The sequence below is a fragment of the Paroedura picta genome, chromosome 3 (assembly GCF_049243985.1).
Source record: "Paroedura picta isolate Pp20150507F chromosome 3, Ppicta_v3.0, whole genome shotgun sequence".
NCBI classification, from domain to species: Eukaryota; Metazoa; Chordata; class Lepidosauria; order Squamata; family Gekkonidae; genus Paroedura; species Paroedura picta.
This window is the reverse complement of record NC_135371.1, coordinates 147675016-147695133: the sequence shown is the minus strand read 5'-3', so window position 1 is coordinate 147695133 and position 20118 is coordinate 147675016. Positions and strand designations below refer to the sequence as shown.

Below are 20118 nucleotides of genomic sequence, written 5' to 3'. Positions count from 1 at the left end.
AGCAGGTACCTTCTGAATTGGTGTCGCAAAGGAACAGGGACTAATGGGAGACTGATGGGCACGGGAGTAAGTAGATCAAACAATGGACTGGTTGGCGATGGAGAGAAACAGGAGACTGTGAAGAATGAACTGAGGAAGATTTAGCTGGATTCCTTCCCTTTAATCTCACAACTTTCTACAAATGTTCATGTTTCTCAAAAACATTTCAGATTATCACCAAGCACATCATTAGTTCAACCTCCACCAGTGAGACCTTCCCCTGCTTCAAAGAAACCTTCAACTAGAACACAAAGCAGATACCAGCATTTATTCAGCCCTATGCTAATAATAAGAGCCTCTTGTGGCGCAGAGTGGTAAGGCAGCAGACATGCAGTCTGAAACCTCTGGCCATGAGGCTGGGAGTTCAATCCTAGCAGCCGGCTCAAGGTTGACTCAGCCTTCCATCCTTCTGAGGTCGGGTAAAATGAGTACCCAGCTTGCTGGGGGGTAAACGGTAATGACTGGGGAAGGCACTGGCAAACCACCCTGTATTGAGTCTGCCATGAAAACGCTAGAGGGCATCACCCCAAGGGTCAGACATGACCCGGTGCTTGCACAGGGGATACCTTTACCTTTACCTTTTATGCTAATAATGTCGGATAATCAATAATCTGCTTGATTATTACAAACACTTGTTCACAAATGATACCAAAATCACATGAAGGCTGAAATGCACCTTCCTGACATTTAAAACGGTACATTAAAAAAATCATATGGAAGTTATTCACATTAATAATCCAAGAGGCTTATGGTGACCTATGGAAAAATGCTGTCAGCATACAGTGACTTTGACATTTCAAGCTTTCCTTTACAATCATCAGCTCTTGAACCATTATTTTTTTTCTTTCTCAAAGAGGAAGCCGAGATTCTCTGCTGTTGCTTGGATTGGATAGGACCCTCTTCACATCACAATCACGGTCAATCAGTAAAACAGCATTCCCTTCGTGAAAGTCTGCAGCCTTCTGATCCCCACTGGGAAATCTCTGTAGAAACATCTCTACATTGTCCATGATCTAAAGACCACACACATGCGCACTCAAATTTTCCACAGAAACTATGCTTTTAGAACTTCAGAAGTGCTCTTTAAATCCCCCTGAGTTAAAGAAGAAACTGGAAATCTGGCACATCAGCACTTTCAAAGGAATCTCCTGCTGGTGCATGTGTGGTACTAATTTCCCTTTACACTACTCCTGAGCCAGTCTCCTTTTTGGAAATCAGGAAAGATGAAATTGCAGTTTGGGGTTGATAGAAACAGCTTCTAAACAGAAAAGAATAAGTATTCCACTTCTGGATAAGCCAAGGCCCATCTAGTCCCACATTCTGTTATTTAAGAGCCTCGGCAGTATCTTAGGAAGCCTGCAAATAGCAAATGAATGCAACAGGATTCCATTACTGCCTGTTCCGAGCGCTTGAAGACACATTGCCTTGGGACCTGGGAATTCCCTACTTAGTTATCCTCTTCACTTCACCATCCCTGTTTTTTCAAGTCCTTTCCATCAGACTGTAAGCCAGCCTTTCAGGGGCCTGTCTGCTCTATTCTTGATACAGGGCTTAAAAGCTACACAAATAAAAGCATGAATATTATGACTAATGCCCACTGGTAAATTTGTCCTTTAAAAAAACAACCTCAAGAAACAGCAGCTCTGGTAACTGTGGTCTAAGTTAGATTACCTTGAGAAGGCTGGTAGATGAAGGGGCTCTCCTTCAGGGAAAAGACTGGACAAGGAATCCCTTTGGTCTATTTCCAACTCTTTGGTTTTATGAAATTCACATGTCTCATGTTAAGTATGCCCATACCATGACGAAGGCAAGGTCTGGTTTTAAGTGCAATACTGCTTATACTCTTACCTGCAATAAAAATGGACTGTAAAAATATTTTAGAAAACTGTTGATCAGATTTCCATATGGAAGTCTATAACTGCTTCTAAGACAGTGCATAAGTTTTCCTCTGCCTCCAAGTGGCTTCCGCTCTGGTTCCTGACATGTATGCATAGCTTTACATGTACATCATGCATTGTATCAGTGCACAAAGTCCTTGCAGGATCAGAGAAACAGCTGGATGGCTAGCCTTTATCATTTCAGAACCCTACCAAGCAGCAGGAATAAGCAGTATGTATTCTGGACTATATTTCTCTGGTTTTCAATTTTAAATACATTTCAGTTTACAGATGTATTTTAACTTAAAAACAAGAAAAATACATCCCAGAATACATACTGCTATGTATTCCAGCTGCTATGTTGGGTTCTGGGCAACACAAGGCAGGGTCCAGTCTCAACTAGTCCTATTGAAATATATGTGTAACAGGAGTAGACGGCTGAACCAGGTTCAGAGTCCTGCTCATCATAAAACCTGCTGCAAGACTTCAGGCTGACCGCCCACTCTCAGCTTATCCTTCCTTACCGAGTTGCTATGAGGATACAACAGAGGAGGGGAAAATAATGTCTGATATCATAAACTCCGTGGAAGAAAAGTGGTATAAAAATTTACTAAATAAATAGGAAATAATGGTACAAGCTAGTGAGTGGTTGAAATGTAGAAACAGATTATGCAAGCTTAAAATGATTTTAGGATATAAACATTTAAAAATAGCGTTGAGGGCTAAGGGCCTTTGTTCCCCAGCTACTCTTCTGCAAAGTCCCATGCTAAATATGCTCCTCATCCACAGACATCTTTTGCTGGTGGAGCTGGCCATTACAGTGCCAAATGGCACCACAAAGGGTAGCAGATTTTGAGCACCACTAGGTGGTAGTGATTTCTCAGATATTATTATATAGTTTTGATTATTCTAAAGCTCCCAAGTTATATTCATTAATCAGATTAACTAGTAAACTTTTGACTACTGGATTGTTTCTTGGATTATAATTTCTGGCAGGTATAAACAGATGTAGCTGACAAGTCAGACCATGGAACTACCTAGCTCAGAATTGTCTGCTCCGAATGTCAGCAAGTGTCTAGGGTCACAGGGAGAGAAAAATCTTCCACCTAAGATCTTTCTAACTGGAGATGTCAAAGGTTGAACCTTGGATCTTCTCTGCATGCAAGGAAGATGCTCTACCATTCAGTCACAGTTCCTTCCCGCTAGGGGAAGAAACAATGCTTAGATCCTCTCCCAAAAAAGTATGCAATTCCTGTCTTAAAAATGCACTTCCCTATAAAAGAGAAGGAGGGGCCTCTTCTAAGTTGCCTCTTTGAAGGTGATGCCTGCTGTAATACATTCATATATAATCTAAAACAAAAAGTATCCTTTTTTTCTTGAGACCTATGGCCTTAACTCATATACAAATGCAACTAATTAATCAGTTGGCTAGAACATCTATCTATCTATCTATCTATCTATCTATCTATCTATCTATCTATCTATCTATCTATCTATCTATCTATCTATCTATCTATCTATCTATCTATCTATCTATCTATCTATCTATCTAAATTTATATCCCGTCACTTTCCATGGACTCATGGTGGGTCACATCAAACAATATAAAATCCCCAATAAAACTCAGTTAGCCCCCCCCCTAACATACAGCACAAGAAGTGGCATAATCCCAACCTCCTCTATCCACTAATCAGCTGAGATTTAACTGGGTGACAGTCCTAATTTTTTTCCAGTTTTTATCCTGCCAAAAGCATAAATCAGGCTACAACAAAACCTTGCCCCTTAAATCATACAAATTAAATTTTAAACTTTTTGGACCCTACAAAAGAACAAAATGTTAAAGATCACAAACTAAAAAGCCTCATTAGAGATGTAAAATTGCTATTCTCTTCAAACGCCTGCACTGACTTTCAGATAGGAGTGGAGCTATACATTTGGAATTTCTGCTTTGGGCTCTAAAGATGTCTCCAGCAAGCCCTGGCCATTATTCTCAAGCCCAATTTATCTCAAGGACATTGTCCCTAATGAAGGCAAGGCATAACCCCATGCACATCAACCTGAGCCCCTTGGCAGGGTGGCAGGATACAGATGAAATAAATTAATCTTAAACTATATGAGCTACATGGGCACTACCATTAATCAAGGTGAGGGAGAGTGTAGATTGAGTTTTTACAGCAACATGGAAAGCCCTTTTTCAAACTGTTTTCTTAGCAGTCCTGAGAGCTAGAAACTTTCTTTTACAAATATGATGGAAGCCAATTTTCCCGGAAAGTGATATTTAATGCAATATGGAAGCAACCCTAAGAAAGTTTGGTTTGAAATGGTGAGTTGGGATACTCCGAGACAAATCATCTTGTTTTCTTTTTCAAAGGAATTCTGAAATCTGACACCAGCTGCATACACATGTATTGGCCATCCATGTGGTTTACACAGAGATCATCAATCTAACCTCCACAGCTAGCATGGTGTAGTAGATAGAAGATTACACTATACAGATGACACCAAGCTCCGTATTCCATTACCCAGACCTCCAGAGGCATCCATTTTGGTTCTGAACCAGTGCTTTGAGGCTGTGGTCAAGTGGTTAGGGCAGAAGAAACTGAAGCTGAATCCAGACACGACACAGGTACTGCTGGTTAGAAAGGCCGACATTCAGGAGCAACTGAATCTCCTAGATGGAGTTGTGTTGCCTTTTTCTGAGTTGGTTAAGAGCTTATGGGTACTCCTGGACTCTGGCTTGCTGTTTGAAAAGCAGGCTGGCATGTTGGCCTGGAGCACCTTGTATTAGCTGCATCTGATTCAACATACTGATCGACACTTCTGTAACTTTGCAGTTGGATTATAGCAACATGCTGAATGTAGGGCTGCCCTTGAAGACAACCTGGAAACTATAGTGGCACATAACGCGGCTGCCCAACTCCTGTCAAGGGATGGCCACCTGGAACTGGTTGGCCTTTCTGAAACAACTACATGGGCTGCCAGTCTGTTTCCAAGTTCAATTCAAGGCTCTACAAGATCTGGGAATCTCATCCTTATCCATCCTCCATGGTTCCTCTTTATATTTGTGAAACAGCCTGGGGGGTGGAACGTGTCCGGCTGTCCCGAGTTGAAATAGGGCCAATCAGGGTGCAGACAGTAACGCTGGCTACACCCTGATTGGCCCTGCCCCTACAGCTCCCGCCCTCTCTCCCTGGATGCTAGCCACGTTCCTATCAGATGTGCCAGAGACAGAGAGAGACACACAGAGCCCTGCCAGAACCAACACGAGCCCTCATTCCCTCCTGCTGCGAGGAAGGCAGAGAGACAGAGAGAGCTGTCCCAAGGTGCTGACAGAGACACAGAGAGAGCCGCCCCTGATGGACGGAGGGAGAGAATGCTGCCCCAAACTGCACACCAGCTCTCCTTCCCTCCTACAAACCAGCCCTAATTACCTGCTATGCCTTCTGTTGCGAGGCACACCAAGTGACTCACAGGGAGAGGGAGAGAGAGACAGAGACGGAGAGAGATCTGCACTTCCCGGTGTCCCTTGGATCCTAGTGTCCATTGCATTCCTGCTTGCAATGGGCTTTCTTGGTAGTATTCTATAAAGCAGTGTTCCCCAACCACTGGGCCACAGTCGGGTACCGGGGCTGGGGGGAGGGAGGCGTGGGTGCCAGTGCGCCAGCAGGTGCACCTCCCTACCCGCCCCCCCCCGTGGCATGCACTCGCTGCACCAGGAGCGATCGGCCGCATGCCGGCACAGTGAGCGCTGCGCTACAGGGGGGTAGGCGCGGGCGCCGGTGGGCGTTTGTGGGTGCCGGCATGCCAGCGACCGTGCCTCCCCCCCTGCAGTGTGCTCCCTCTCCCCCCCGGTCCCCGGGCCTCCCTCTCTCCTCCCCAGTCCCCAGCCTGAAAAACGTTGGGGACCGCTGCTACAAAGTTCCTGTGCACCAACTTCAGTCATCATCAGCCATCTGTTGACTAACCCACCACTTAGGGTTTGGCTCTGTCTCTGTGGAATGAGCTCTCTGAAGAGGTAAGAGGCCCTTGCATGAAGATCTTTGAGAGGTATTACAAGGCCTTCCTGGTTTGTTCATTCAATTCTTAGCCCACCACTCTTGAATGACTTGAGGCAGGTTACATCAACAACCCCATTAAAACCCTCCCCCATAAAAACCTCACAACCCGGCAAACAAGACAGCTAAAAGTTTGCCAGGCTTTTTCAGGGCTTTAAGATCTCATCAGATATCAGAAGTTAATCATGGTTGGGTCTTGGATAGTATTTGGATGGGACACCTTCAAGCTATACCAGAATCGTGCCACTGAGGCAGGCAGTGACAAACCACCTGTGAACATCTCTTTTCCTGAAAACCCTATGGGGTCACCATAAGTTAAAAAAATGGCATGTGTCTTTTTGGAGGGGAAGGCTTTGGATGTGGCTATTTTACCTTTGTTTTTAGATGGGGATGTTTTAACTAATACTGTAAGCTGCCTGCAACTTTCAATCTGCCTGCAACTTTGGAGGGGGGGGGGGGAGATCTGGCCATGAAACTGGGTCCAGGTGTTCATAGCTGTGCTCCAATTACTATATCAACAGCCCTTCCCAATATTCTTTGTAGAGTAAGACTATACTCTGCCTGTGCAAGAATATTAAAAACTTCAAATGTTCTTCGGAAGAAAATTCTGGCCATGGTGGTGTAAGTCCTGGCTACACGACGAGATGCTGACCTCTCCACTTGAAACATTCACGGACAGGAACCCCTCCAAACTCTGATCAATCCCCAAAGGGAGATAAATAACAGGAGGCAGTTTTTATAAAGGATCTGTTGTTTAATTGTTACTGTGTGTCATGGTTAACCTCCCTGGGCTAACAGGGATGGGGTAGTTTTAAAATAAAATATGTATTTGTTTACATCTACATTAGTTTACTACAATGTGTTGTACACGGGGCTGCCCTTTAAAAGTGTTTGAAAACTTTAGTTGGTCTAGAAGGGGCCAGCTAGGATGTTGGTTGGAGTAGATCATAGGGACAACATCACTCCAATCTTGGCCCATCTGCTCTGGCTACCGATCTGTTTCTGGGCACAATTCAAGATACTGGCTGACCTTTAAAGTCCTATATGGTTCAGTACCAGCATACCTGAAGAATTGCCTACACCCCTATGAATCTACCTGACCATGATGGACAACTTTGGAGTTCCTGCTTCAGGTTCCTCCATCTTCTGAGACTGGGTTGGTAGCAACATGGAAGAAGTCTTTCTCAGTAATGGCACCAAATCTCCTGAACTCTCTCACAATAAGATTTGTCTGTTCTCTTACCTTCTACCAGAAAAAAAATAGTTTCATTTGGCATTCCTTCAGTCATCCCTCATTCCTGCCTCACGGCTTTAATTGTTGTTTTTATTTTCTGTGTATTTTAGCTCTGGTTTTAATTGTTTTACTTATGGGGGTTGGAGGGCTAAACATGTTGTGCATGTTTTAATTTATTGGCTGATTTGGTGTCTCTTGTTTGGGCCAAAAAACCAGATATAAATTCTGTAAAATAATATTTTACACCCATTATTATGGGTGAGAGTTGGACAATGAAGAAAGCTGACAGGAAAAAAGTTGATTCATTTGAAAGGTGGTGTCAGGGAAAGTCCTATGGATACAGTGGGCCATGGGAAAGTCAAATAAGTGATTTCTAGATCAAATCAAGCCTGACCCCTCCCTAGAAGCTAAAATGACTAAATTGAGGCTACTTTATTTTGGTCACATTATGAGAAGACAAGAGTCACTGGAAAATACAGTAAAGGTGGCAAGAAAAGAGGAAGGCCCAATATGAGATGGACTGACACAATAAAGGAAGTTGCCGCCTTCAATTTGCAAGACTTGAGCAAAGCTGTTGATAATAGAAGAAGAGCTGGGGGTTTTTATACCCCACTTTTCACTACCTGAAGGAGGCCCAAAGCAAGTTACAAATACCTTTCCCTTTCTCTCCCCACAACAGACACCCTATGATGTAGGTGGAGTTGAGAGAGCTCTAAGAGAATTGTTCTGCAAGAACAGCCCTAAGAGACTAGCCCAAGGTCAGCCAGCTTGCTGCATGTAGAGTAGTGGAGTATCAAACCAGTTCTCCAGATTAGAGGCCACCACTCTTAACCACTGCACCATGTTGGAGGTCATTAATTCATAGGGTCTGCCATAAGTTGGAAGTGACTTGATCACACTTAGCATGCATACAAAATAAATTAAATACCTGGGACCCCATTCTGGTTGCAAACACATTTAAATAACCTAGGACTGCATTGAATAAATTTCAAGAAGATACCACTTTTTGCCTATTGCCTTCGTTTGCTTTCGGGTATATTTCCACGAAAAACCAACGGTGTTTCTTTTTATGGATTACAAAATAAATTAAACATTTTCTCAACCCCACCCCCAAAATCCCAGCCTTCAGCTCATAGATGATTTATGTCAAGTGTTTACTCAGCATTCAAATTTGAGTTGTTTCGAACATGCAGCCTTCTCTGATAGAGATCGGTGTTCTGGCAGGAAAGGAAAGAGAGATGATCAGTAAAAGTTATCTAGATGGGGAGTTGTAAGAGGAGGACACAACGGAAGTGCCTAAAGGTGGAATTCATAGTTATGGAGGACATAGAAGCTCCACTCCCTGAACTCTGGAAAAGCTTCCTGACACTGCCTGTCTACTCCCAAATCTTTCTCTCTGTCGGATGACTATGGCCTTAAATTTGTTTTTTGAAGGAGGAGGGGGAGATGAGATTCTCGGTGGCATGCACCAGCCATCTAATGCCAGATATGGAGATCCAATAAGCAGCGCTGCCCACAAGTACAGAGATACTTTCTCAGTTGCATTTGTCCCTCACTCTTGCTGGTTAGGGTTAAGACAGATATACCTGTGAACAGGAGCAGGTGCATGGGGGGGGGGCTGGGCTGCAGTGAGCTCTGCTCCCCCCATATACAGCCCATGGGTCAAATCCCTGTTGCCTCATCCTGTTCTCCCCTCCCTCATACTTCAGGCAGGGTGTCCATTTTGTTTCTTTTCTCCATTCAATTGTTTGCTATGCTTACCTGACTGAAATTCGTTCGACACTTCTATTAAGGATTACACATTTAAAAAAAACACTTTAAAATGTTTCAGAGGAGGGAACTGGCTTTCTGAATGACACAACGGCAGGCCAGTGAGGACTGTGTTCTACCCAGTTCAGAAAAGGTGTGTATCGGGGTGGGTGGGGGATACTAGCCAATCAGTGTTGTGAAGATCTATCTTATGCCAAAAACCAGAAGAACAGGTTCTCCCTGAATATGATCTGAATTCAGAAGGCTGTACATGCATCTGAACCGCAGTGAGCAGACTTCCACAGCAAGCTCAGCATGGAATCTATGTGTCAGTTTTCATTCTGTGTGTGGCAGAAGTGGTTTGAGCACCTTCATTCTCCCCAAAAACATATGTATCTTCTGCTCTGGGAGAAAACTCTGGGGAGAAAAAAGTTGCTCTGCTAGTTTCTGATATTAGTTTGAATAGGAACAGTAAGCTGAGGAAGGCACCCACTGAGTGATACTCATGATGATGATGATAATATAATAGTTCAATGCATTTCATTTATATCGCTTCAGTTCCTACACTAATCATGCAGGGTAGATCAGTAGTATCATCTCTATGTTACAGCAAGGAATCAGCCAGAAAAAGAGGAGCCTGCCTGTTAGATTCATGACAAAGACAAGATTCGAAACAAGGACTTCTTGAGCTTAGGGTCTTAGAACACGACATCATGACAGCCCCCTTCAAACCACTTTCAGTCTCTGGGAGCACTTTTTGCAATTGTTTTCTATAGTGCAAAGCTTTTAAAAAATATTTGGGAATGGAGTGAAGGACAGACTTGAACCTACTTGTGATGACGGCTTAAACTTCTTTTAAACTGGGCCACCTAACTAAAGTTTGAAGGCACTTGCCAGGCCAAGAAGCAACTCAACTTTTACCTTGCAGGATAGGATACATCAGGGTACAAAGCAGGTCTCACAACCCACCCGTCTCCACCCTGACTTGCAACCTCAGCACTCCAACAGTGGCCTAGGCTTGCCATCTGAAAAACTGAGAGTCAAACCAGACAGGGTCCAGGAGATGCATGGACAACCTCCCAGCATTAAAACAATAATAAAATACAGCTGGAGGAGAGACAAGCAGTCTTGACAGGGACAGTGGCAAGGGCCATTTAACTGGGGACCATCTCCCCAGCTGCTTTCCCACTTTTTTTTTTGAAGGGGGGAGGTATCAAATCACAGTGACCCTGTAGGGCTTTCATGACAAGCGATGTGCAGAGGTGGTTTGCCGTTGCCTGTCTTTGCATAGCGAGCCTGATAGTATTTGGTGGTCTCCCATCCAAATATTGACTAAGGCCAACCCTGCTTAGTTTCTGAGATCTGATGAGATCATGGTAACCTGGCTTATCCAGGTCATGGTTCCCACTAGGATTGTGCACTTCAGCTGCAATTCCCCCTTGGCAGCAGGCATTCAGAGTGGCAATGGAGCATCCCAACAGTGTGATTCCCTACTATTTCCTCCCATGTCTCCATCCTCACCTTTCCTATCATGGGAGGGCCTTTCCCCATTTTATAATAATGGTAGTAAATATATTAATACATTGTTATGAATACTATGGTGCCTACTACCATTTCTTTAAACATCAGTAGCAGGATATGAAGGTAATGATGGGTGTGAGGGCATGGAGATGAACAACTGTCCTAGGGAGCTAGCTTGGTGTAGTGGTTAGGAGTGCGGACTTCTAATCTGGTGAGCCAGGTTTGATTCCCTGCTCCTCCTCCACTTGCAGCCAGCTAGGTGACCTTGGGCTCGTCACAACACTGATAAAGCTGTTCTGACTGAGCAGTAATCTCAGGGCTCTCTCAGCCTCACCTCCCTCACAGGGTGTCTGTTGTGGGGAGAGGAAAGGGAAAGTGACTGTAAGCCACTTTGAGCCTCCTTCTGGTAGAAAAAGTGGCATATAAGAACCAACTCTTCTTCTTCTAGATGTGGATGAGAAGTTTCAGGACCTTCCTGTTGACACTTTGATCTTTCCAGATTCGGGAAGCATCAGGGCAAAGCCATGAAAGCCACAGAGCACAACAGAAGAGTATCACTGGAAGATGTGCCATGTGGATGCTCTGAAAAACCCAGCTCCAGCCTAAGAGCCAGGGTGGAGGAAACCCTCCATGTGGAAGCAGTCAGTCCTGGGGTTCAGCATTTATACCGCATCACATTCACAACCCTCTTTGCTCACTCCAACGGCTACTCTTCAGTAAAACAACAACAACTAGGACAGTGACAGAAGACAGTTAACGTATCTCCCATGTCTTGTCTAGTTTGGCCACATATTGTGCAGAGCCAGGGGGGATAATGCTGGTGTTCACGATGCAGAGTGGATGGCTCTGAGCTTAGCTGCAGTGCTCTGGCAAATAGCTATTTTTTGTATTTACATGTCACCCTTCCCCTAAGGTTCCGGACAGCTCACACAAGTTAAAATACAATATAGCTATGTCTGATTTAACAAAACACCATAATATAATCACAGTTTAAAATTTTAATTCATTCAGTTTAAAATACAATTTATCATTTATCTAATCTAAAACAATACATATTCTATATACTCGCGTATAAGCCTAGTTTTTCAACACCTTTTTTCACACTGAAAAGGCCCTCCTCGGCATCTACGTGGGAATATACAGTAATTGAAATAAAAGCCTGCTCCAGCCAGCCAATCGTTGCTCTGGCAGCTTGTAGGGCATCAACGGTTTGACTGAGGGACTCTGGTCTTTTTTTCCTTTTGCCTTCACTTCTTCCTCGTCCTAATCACGTCTTACAAACTATTCTTTTGGTTTCTGTGGGTGAAAAGGGGGGTACAAAAAAGCAGCTATTCCTCCTCTTGACTTTTCTGTATTTGTTGGTGGGGGGGACTGTGATGATGGAGCATTTCCCACTCTCGGATTATATGCGAGCCAATAAATTTGCCCAGATTTTGTGGTAAAATTGGGTGCCTCGGCTTATATGCAGGTTGGCTTATGTGCGAGTATATACAGTAATACCTTTCTGCTTGGTGTGACTCCTATTCCAAGGAGCGCGGTCTTCAAAGGCTGTGTGATTGGGGAGATTTGGATGGGAAAGCCAGGTATTTTTTGATGTCATCTTTCTTTAGGCTTCAACCACAAGCCTGGCCAGAACAGCTCTGGTTTTCAAACCCCGTGGAGCAATTTAAGGTCCTGCAGGGCTCTGATCTCGTAGGTAGAGTGTTCCACCAGGCTGAGGCCAGGTCCAAAATACCCTGGGCCCTGGTTGCAGCCAATTTTATTTTTTTAGGCCCAGTGACCCTAAGCAGCTTTTGGTCACTAGACTGTAATACTCTCAGGGGGACATAGTGGGAAAGGCTGTCCCTTAGATAGACTGGTTACAATTTACATTGTAATCAGCCCCATTCACTTTAAAATAAGGCCTTTTCTGGAATGAAGACGTTGTAGCTTGTGGCTTCACTATAGAACATATGCAATCTTTCTATATGAAAATGGCACTGGTCACCCTGATGGATGACTGTCGGAGACACCTGGATTGGGGCAGCGCTGCTTGGATTACTTGATCTTATGGCAGCATTCAACATAGTTGATTATGAGCTTTTAGCTGGCCACCTTGCTGACACTGGGATACAAAGGACAGCCCTTCAGTGGCAGATCTCCTTTCTTCAGGGTCACGGACAGAGGGTAGCTATAGGGGAGATGCAAACGCACTGGTGTCATCTCCCTTGTGGAGCACCACAAGGTGAATTTCTCTCCCCAGCCTTGTTTAACATCTTTATGTGCCCTCTGGCCCAGCTAGTCTGGGGATTTGGGTTTGGGTGTCCTCAGCATGCAGAAGACACCCAGCTCTACCTCCTGATGGATGGCCATCCAGATTCACCTCCAGACAACTCTTCCACATGTTTGGAAGCAGTGATGGGGTGGCTCAAGCAAAGTTGCCTGAAACTCAATCCTTCAAAGAGAGCGGCACTGTAGTTGGGCAAGAAGGGATCAGGTGAGGAAGCACGCTTGCCCTGAATGGACGAGATGCAGCTGTCAGTTGTGCTCTCAGCCAAGAACTCGGGCGTGATCTTTAAGGCCTCCTTATCTATGGAAATACAAGTAGCATGGCTGGCATTTTCCCTCTTCGCCAAGCCAAACCACTACCTGGTCCCAGAACACCTACCCACAGTTATCCATACAACACATCTAAATTGGACTTTTGTAACTCACACTTCATGGACCTGCCCTTATCCTTGCTTCAGTAGCTGCAATTGGTCCAGAATGCTGAGGCCAAAGTACTCACGGGAATACATTGGAGGTCACATATTCAGCCTGTATTCTAGCAGCTGAACTGGCTTCCGGTTGAATTAGAGTTCACGTTTAAGGTTTTGGTACTTCCCCATAAGGATATTCTGGTCCAGGCCCTGCGTATCTAAGAGAATGTCTATCTATACCCTCCGAAGAGAACTTCACTCTTCAAATTCCAACAAGTTGGTGTTCCCTGGCCCTAAAGAAGCATGTCTGGCCTCAACCAGGGCCAGGGCATTTTCTGTCCTGGCCCTCACATGGTGGAATGAGCTCTCAGAGCAGATCCTGGACCTGGCGGAACTCACACAGTTCCACAGGACCTGCAAGATGGAGCTCTTCCACCAGGCTTTTGATAGGGGCCAGTGAATTCCAAATAAGACGTACTCCCCCACCTTACCAAAGCCATCCTACTGGATTCTATCACCAGTAGATCTAAACACGACACATTACCTATTTGTAGATGCTGACAATGCTTTGATACTGTTTTGATATGGTTTAATTGTTTAATTTTGGATTAATTTTAATCTTGATTTATTTTAACCCAATGTATTGGTTTTTAAATTTTATTGTTCTTTAATGTTGTGCACCACCCTGAGCCGGTTTCCTGGACAGGGCAGTATATATTATTATATTAATATAATAATAATAATTAATATTTGTATTGATGATAATGATAATGATATAATGATAATGATAATGATACAGGGCTATTCAACGTAAGACATCAGGTACTTATTGTGTATTTCAGGATGCAGTACAGAGAACTCCTACCCCTCAACATCAGTTTCTCCTCATTACATTTCTAGAAACTGTCCATGTAACAAGGAGTGCAGAAGTTGCAGTTTACCAACTGGGGGAGGCGAGAAAGAGAAATTATTTCAAACAACGGCAAAAGCAACTTGTATGACAAGGATGAAAGAAGCAGGCAACTGCTACACCTTGCAAGAAGAGTGTGGAGAGCCAGCAGTGGTCCATGGGAAGGGGGCTGTGGCCCAGGGGAGAACGGGGTTGGGGCAGCAGTGTTTGTGAAGGGATCTGGGCTGCCAAGGTGTAAAACAGTGGCATCTTTTACTACCATATAGTGAAACCCTGAAAGTGTGGGCCTTCGGCATCTGCTGGCCTTTATTCTATCTGATGCCCCTGAAATAAATATCTTTCTTCTGGTGCCCAAGTTTAGTGCTGGGATGTCTTAAGCAGCAAAGATATGATTTCACTTTTCAAGGTTGTTATTTTTTTTTAAGGTGTCTGGCTCTTTTGATGAAGCTGAAAAGTTTCTGACTGACAGAATGCAAGCGTACTTGCAAGGACTGGATGCTCATTCATGGGCCTTTTGACTTTTATACGTTAGTAAAGATGTGCTTCCTCTTAGCAGGAGGGCAATTTCTTCCAAATTAAAACTGGATGCAGGCCTCATTTTCATACTTCAAAAAGATGCACTTTTACTATCTGTAAAACAAGAAATACCTGCCCTGGGAGGAGCATACCTGTTGTGTTTCTGCATGAGTCAGTGTTTTCAATCTGCCTCATCTAAAGACAAACAATTCTTCTATGACTGACTCTTCGGTACTGAGATTCCTTTAGGTGGCTGTAGGCAAAACCACTGTTCTTTCAAACCAACCTTCAGCTCATTCACAAAGTGGGGAGCATACGCTTATAAATAGCTGCTTGCTTGCTTGCACACTTGTGGTAAGTTAAGCATCTCCCCCAGGTGGCACAACCAGAGAAACATAAACTTGTGTGTACAGATGAATTCCACTGGGAAGGTAGGCTTGTAATCTTGGTGGGCTTCTTTGTAAGGCTACTAATAACAACACAGGATTGTGAGGGTGACAGAAATGCATATGGAGCACGTTGAACACTATATCACAGCATTAAAGCAGGGATAGTCAAACTGCGATCCTCCAGATGCCCGCGGACTACAATTCCCATGAGCCCCTGCCAGCATTTGCTGTCAGGGGCTCATGGGAATTGTAGTCCATGGACATCTGGAGGGCCACAGTTTGACTACCCCTGGCATATAGTAATTGGGCTTAAAAAAAAATGCGTGCCATCCCAGACACTGAAGGCAGCTCAAAATAACATTAAAACTTAAACTACTACATATATAGTGATACTAAATATTATTATTACTGGTATACATTTTGAACATTGTCAACCAGCAGCTATGACCCCGATGGCCTTTGCTTGAAATCAATCTCTCCCGGCATTGAATTAAAAAAATATATATAATTGATAACTTTGTTTTTATATATGTTTTCCAAATCTAAACTGACCAAGAAACTTAATGTGGTATAAATAGCCAAGTTCCATCAAAGAATATTTCCACTCAGTAAAGACTAATTGCTGAGAGTCAGCAAATTGAGATGCACAAAATTCCCTTTACTTCTTATTGTATGCAGTCTTCCCACACCACTCCACCTGTATTTGCCATAGCTGTTCAGAGATGCTGATCTATATGAGCCTTAGGAGAAGTCAAAATAACTAGGGTACTAGCAAAACAGTCCACAATTTACAGGATGGAATATATAGCTTCCACAGCCAGAAGGTGAACGTACAAGATGCAAGACCTTAAATCCCAAAGTACATGCAAAGTACATGTGACATTACACTCGTCATGTGACACTGGGTCACACTTCTTGTGCATGCAGGCATCTCTCACATGTGAACTAATAACTATAGCTTCTCGCCATCTAGGATTTACATCCTTTATCACTGCACAGTGCAGAAAATGCCGAAGCCATCACTCGTCCACGACAAGCTCCCATGTTATATAGCTTATGGATACATGGTTATATACACAGAACAACCCCAACAAAACATGAGAACTGACTCAGAGATACACCGAATAAAATCCATAATCGGCTTAAGCCGGAGATCTTGTGCCAAGGCTGGTTTAGTCTCATTGATTGGCTCTTCAGTCTCAAAATATAACAAATCAAAATCCATGTTTTCCCCCCAAGGAATACATATATACAATGTTGCAAGCTGAAACAAAAAATCTTCAGTTTAGGTATACAATGTACCATACAGCCATCATATGACTCCTCCTTACCTAACCCTGCACTATTATTAGTATACAAATTCAGCTACACATTCTACACAGATGGCAGTGATGATCATACGAACGATGGGCATACATACATTAAGACTGTGCACACATACCACCCCAATAAGTGAGTACCTACTCACCAAAACACATGTGTATGCACATACACAGAGAAACACACTGCCTCTCTAAAGTACATTTCCCCTCTGTGGGCTGTTGACAGTGCTTCTATCAAACTTTTAACAGCAAATCAGTACCAGATCCTTGAAATAAAATGCCAGTCCAAAAGAAATCTGCACTGGAAAACTGTACAAATCCAATAGTAGTTGTGGTAGTAGTAGTAGTAATAATAATAATGTAACACAGAAAGAGAACTCACATGTACAAGTAAGCACACATACAATATACACAGTTGGATGCATAGGGAGGTGCAGTTAAAATATATACACACGCAAAAGAAACAAAGCATTAATTTTCCATAGTACAACAAATTATATTAGTTGCCTGCATTGCTGGCAATTTGTCCTTTTGGGACATGCTGATGTCTGAACCCCTAGCCCCCACGGATAAAATCCTGCCATCACTGCACACGTTCAGCCCTCATCTGCCTGTTTCTACACATTCCTGTCAGTCATTGGTCAGAATAAGCAAATGTCATCCTAGTTCAAAGAGAAGTTGGCAGGGAGGCACAGAGAGATTAAGATGGCTAGAGATCCTTCAAGGGCTGCACTTGTCCCTAATATGGAGAAACACAATTAATTACCCAAATTTGGCCTTTACCTTCCAACCTGGGGCTTTTGTCCAACTTCATTATCACAGTGAACACAATCTGCACATTCACTGTTTAGCCTTCAGCTCCAGATCTCAGTTATGAAAAAAGCTGAGGCACCGGAAAGTCAAACAGACACCCCCACCCCCCCTTTACCTGACAACACAGGCATAACAGCAGACAATGAATCAACAAGAACAAACGTTTAACATTTCAGGAGTCTGGGCTCCTCGTTACTAAATCTCCCTCTTTATCCCATTTCTCAGCTACAACCAGAAATTCAGCCCTGCTTCTTGTCAGAGGAAAAGCTACTCCACACCCCATTTTAAAAATAAAGAAATAATCCAGGAGGCCACCTTGCATTTTCCAAACCCGGCAAGAGCCTTCAGGTTCCCAACTGACAGCCCTGATGAGGAAGGAGTAGTAAGCAGAACCTCCTATTTGCTATCACTCCTTTGCTGCAAGCTAAATGCCTCGTCTCTCCAGCACGTTCAGTATTCCTGTCTCACCCCAGATGTGGGGAGCAGAAAGGGGAGTGGGAAGGGATGAGAAGGAATCCTGTAGGGCACATGCTGCCTCGGAACACGTGGATGCCACAGGAACCACATCCTGGAACCCCACCCTGGTGGGGAGGGGGGAGCTCACAAGTCTCCCGGTCCCCCTAGAAAGTCAGGAGAGGGTTAAAAAGCAAGGCCTTGGTCTGATTCTAGTTTGAACCCCGTGCCTGGCATTTGAACCGCCTCCTGTTTCCAGCATCAGAGACCACCCAGCCTCCTGGTGGATGCATGCCCTCTTTTCCCTCTGCTCGCCAACACCCATAACCGGGGGTTAGGGATGTACCCCACAGAATATTAATGCCTGAGAAGATTCACTAAATGTCGTGATTTACTTGCCTGTTGTTCTCGTCTATCCCGCTTATTTCAGGGCCCCGTTTGCTCCAGACCCAAACTCGCCCTTGGGAACCCTCTGGCCTTGGCAAGGGGGCTGGTGGTGCGGGAATGGATGGGGGTCACCAAGGGAACAGAGGCCAAGATCAGCCAACCCGTGAGGTTTGTTTCCCTGTCGGGAAGCCTAGTCTCGAGCCTCCCAATCTCCCCAAATAATGGGTGGAAGCCTGCCCCCCCTTACACAGCTGGAATATTTAGGGAAGGGGGGACAGGCCACCCTCTCCCCCTTCTATTTCACTTCTCCTACTTCTCTGAGCCAAGGACATTTCCAAGATCTTGGGAATAGGAAGCGGGAGGGGGGGGGAGAGCCTGGACTCGCTTCCTTACCTTCTTGTTGCTTTTGTTGTAGCCAAAAGTGGCGATCCCTGCACGAGGAGGCACAGAAAGGAGCATTTTCGCTTTAATGTTAGAGAGCTTGGGAAGGGAGGGGGAAGAGGGGGAAGAGAGAGAGAGAGGGACACACACACACACACACACAGAAAAGAGAGAGAGAGAGAGAGAGAGAGACAGGGCTTCTAGCTTACGTCACCAAGGCAAGCCAGCCTGGAATCCAGGGCTAGGCTGGCTGTTTCCCGCAAGGTCCTAGTGCCGTCCCTGAACAATCCAGTCAGGCCACTTGGAGAGCTGGAAAATACAAGTCACACGGAGAAGAGTAAAGCAGGCTATAATAAGTGAAATGTGAAACATGAACTGACCCAGAAATCTTTATACAAATTTCCTCCTTGCATTGCATTTGAGACATCAGGGAAAATAACAGCTTTGCAAGATAGATTCTGGTGGGTAGCCGTGTTGGTCTGAAGTAGCCCAACAGAATCTGAGTCCAATAGCACCTTTAAGACCAATAAAGATTTATTCAAGGTATGAGCTTTCGAGTCAGAGGAAGAGTGCATGCATTCCAAAGCTCATGCCTTGAATAAATCTTTGTTGGTCTTAAAGGTGCCACTGGACTCAAACTTTGCAAGACTGATCTAGCAAGTTCATCAAGGGTGCAGCATCCCCAGAATGGCCTAACCTTGTCTCTTGGGCGGTCCTCACAAGATCCAGCAGAAGAGCTGCTTGTACTACACAGCATGGTTAGCATCTGTCCCGTTCAGATCTCCGCTAAAGCCCGCGTTCCAGTTGCTGCAGGTGGCTGGTGTTAAACCATCAGGACAGACACTACCTAAGAGCCAAGGCAGCCCAATCTCAGCAGAATTTGGAAGCTAAGCAGGAAGAGCCCTGGTTAGTATTTGGTTGGGAGACCTCCAAGGAACACCAGGGTCGTGATGCAGAGGCAGGCAAGGGCAAATCACCTCTGAACAACTCTCACCTTGAAAACCCCATAAGTTCCAACTTGACAGCACTTTCTATTGCCACCACCGACACTCCCAGAATACGACAAAGGCAGAAATTAAGGCCTGGGTGATTCTGGGTTGAATTTAGCTCAGAGCCCTCTTGTGGTTTAATTGATTTCTGGATACAAGCAGATACCTGTATATTGTACTCAGAGTAAAAGAGAGGAGGATCATAGGGTCTTAAATTCTAAACTCCAAACCTGGCTTTTAAAGTGTAAACCTGTTTACCCAAATTCTGAAAGAAAATGCATACCTTTTTTTCTGAATTAAAAACTGGAGGCATATTTCATACTTAAACCCAATAAAGGGTAACTTGTGCAAGAAAGACTTACCTTCAAAGGAGTCTTCATTGTTCAAATCCCCTGGGCCTGATGAAATGCACCCGAGAGTGCTCAAAGAACTTTCCGGAGAACTTGCACAACCCTTGTCCATCATCTTCGGGACCTCTTTAAGGACTGGAGATGTCCCGGGAGAGAGCAAACGTTATTCTGCTCTTCAAAAAAGGGAGGAAGGATGACCTGGGAAACTACAGATCAGTGAGTCTGACCTCTGTTGTGGGGAAGATAATGGTGCAGATATTAAAGGGAGCGATCTGCAAACATCTGGAGGACAATTTGGTGATCCAAGGAAGTCAGCATGGATTTGTCTCCAACAGGTCCTGTCAGACCAACCTGGTCAGACCAACCTGACCAAGTAACAGGTTTGCTGGATTGTGGAAATTCGGTGGATGTCGTTTACTTGGATTTTAGTAAAGCTTTTCATAAGGTTCCCCATG

The 20118-nt window shown here is 44.4% G+C and overlaps 1 protein-coding gene across 4 annotated transcripts in view; it reads right to left on the bottom strand.

Annotated features, from left to right (window-relative positions):
* The window catches only part of RBMS2 (RNA binding motif single stranded interacting protein 2), a 78654-nt gene extending 60130 nt beyond the window's left edge, over nucleotides 1-18524 (bottom strand). For 3 of the 4 annotated variants that reach the window (XM_077328587.1, XM_077328588.1, XM_077328589.1), the window contains exon 1: nucleotides 18337-18524. In XM_077328587.1, coding sequence (XP_077184702.1) covers nucleotides 18337-18402 — 66 coding nt within the window. In that variant the 5' untranslated portion in view covers nucleotides 18403-18524. Of the gene's footprint in view, nucleotides 1-17418; nucleotides 17605-18336 lie in introns of those variants that run through there. The other variant, XM_077328594.1, reaches the window with a different exon arrangement.
* Nucleotides 18525-20118: the final 1594 nt, after the last annotated feature.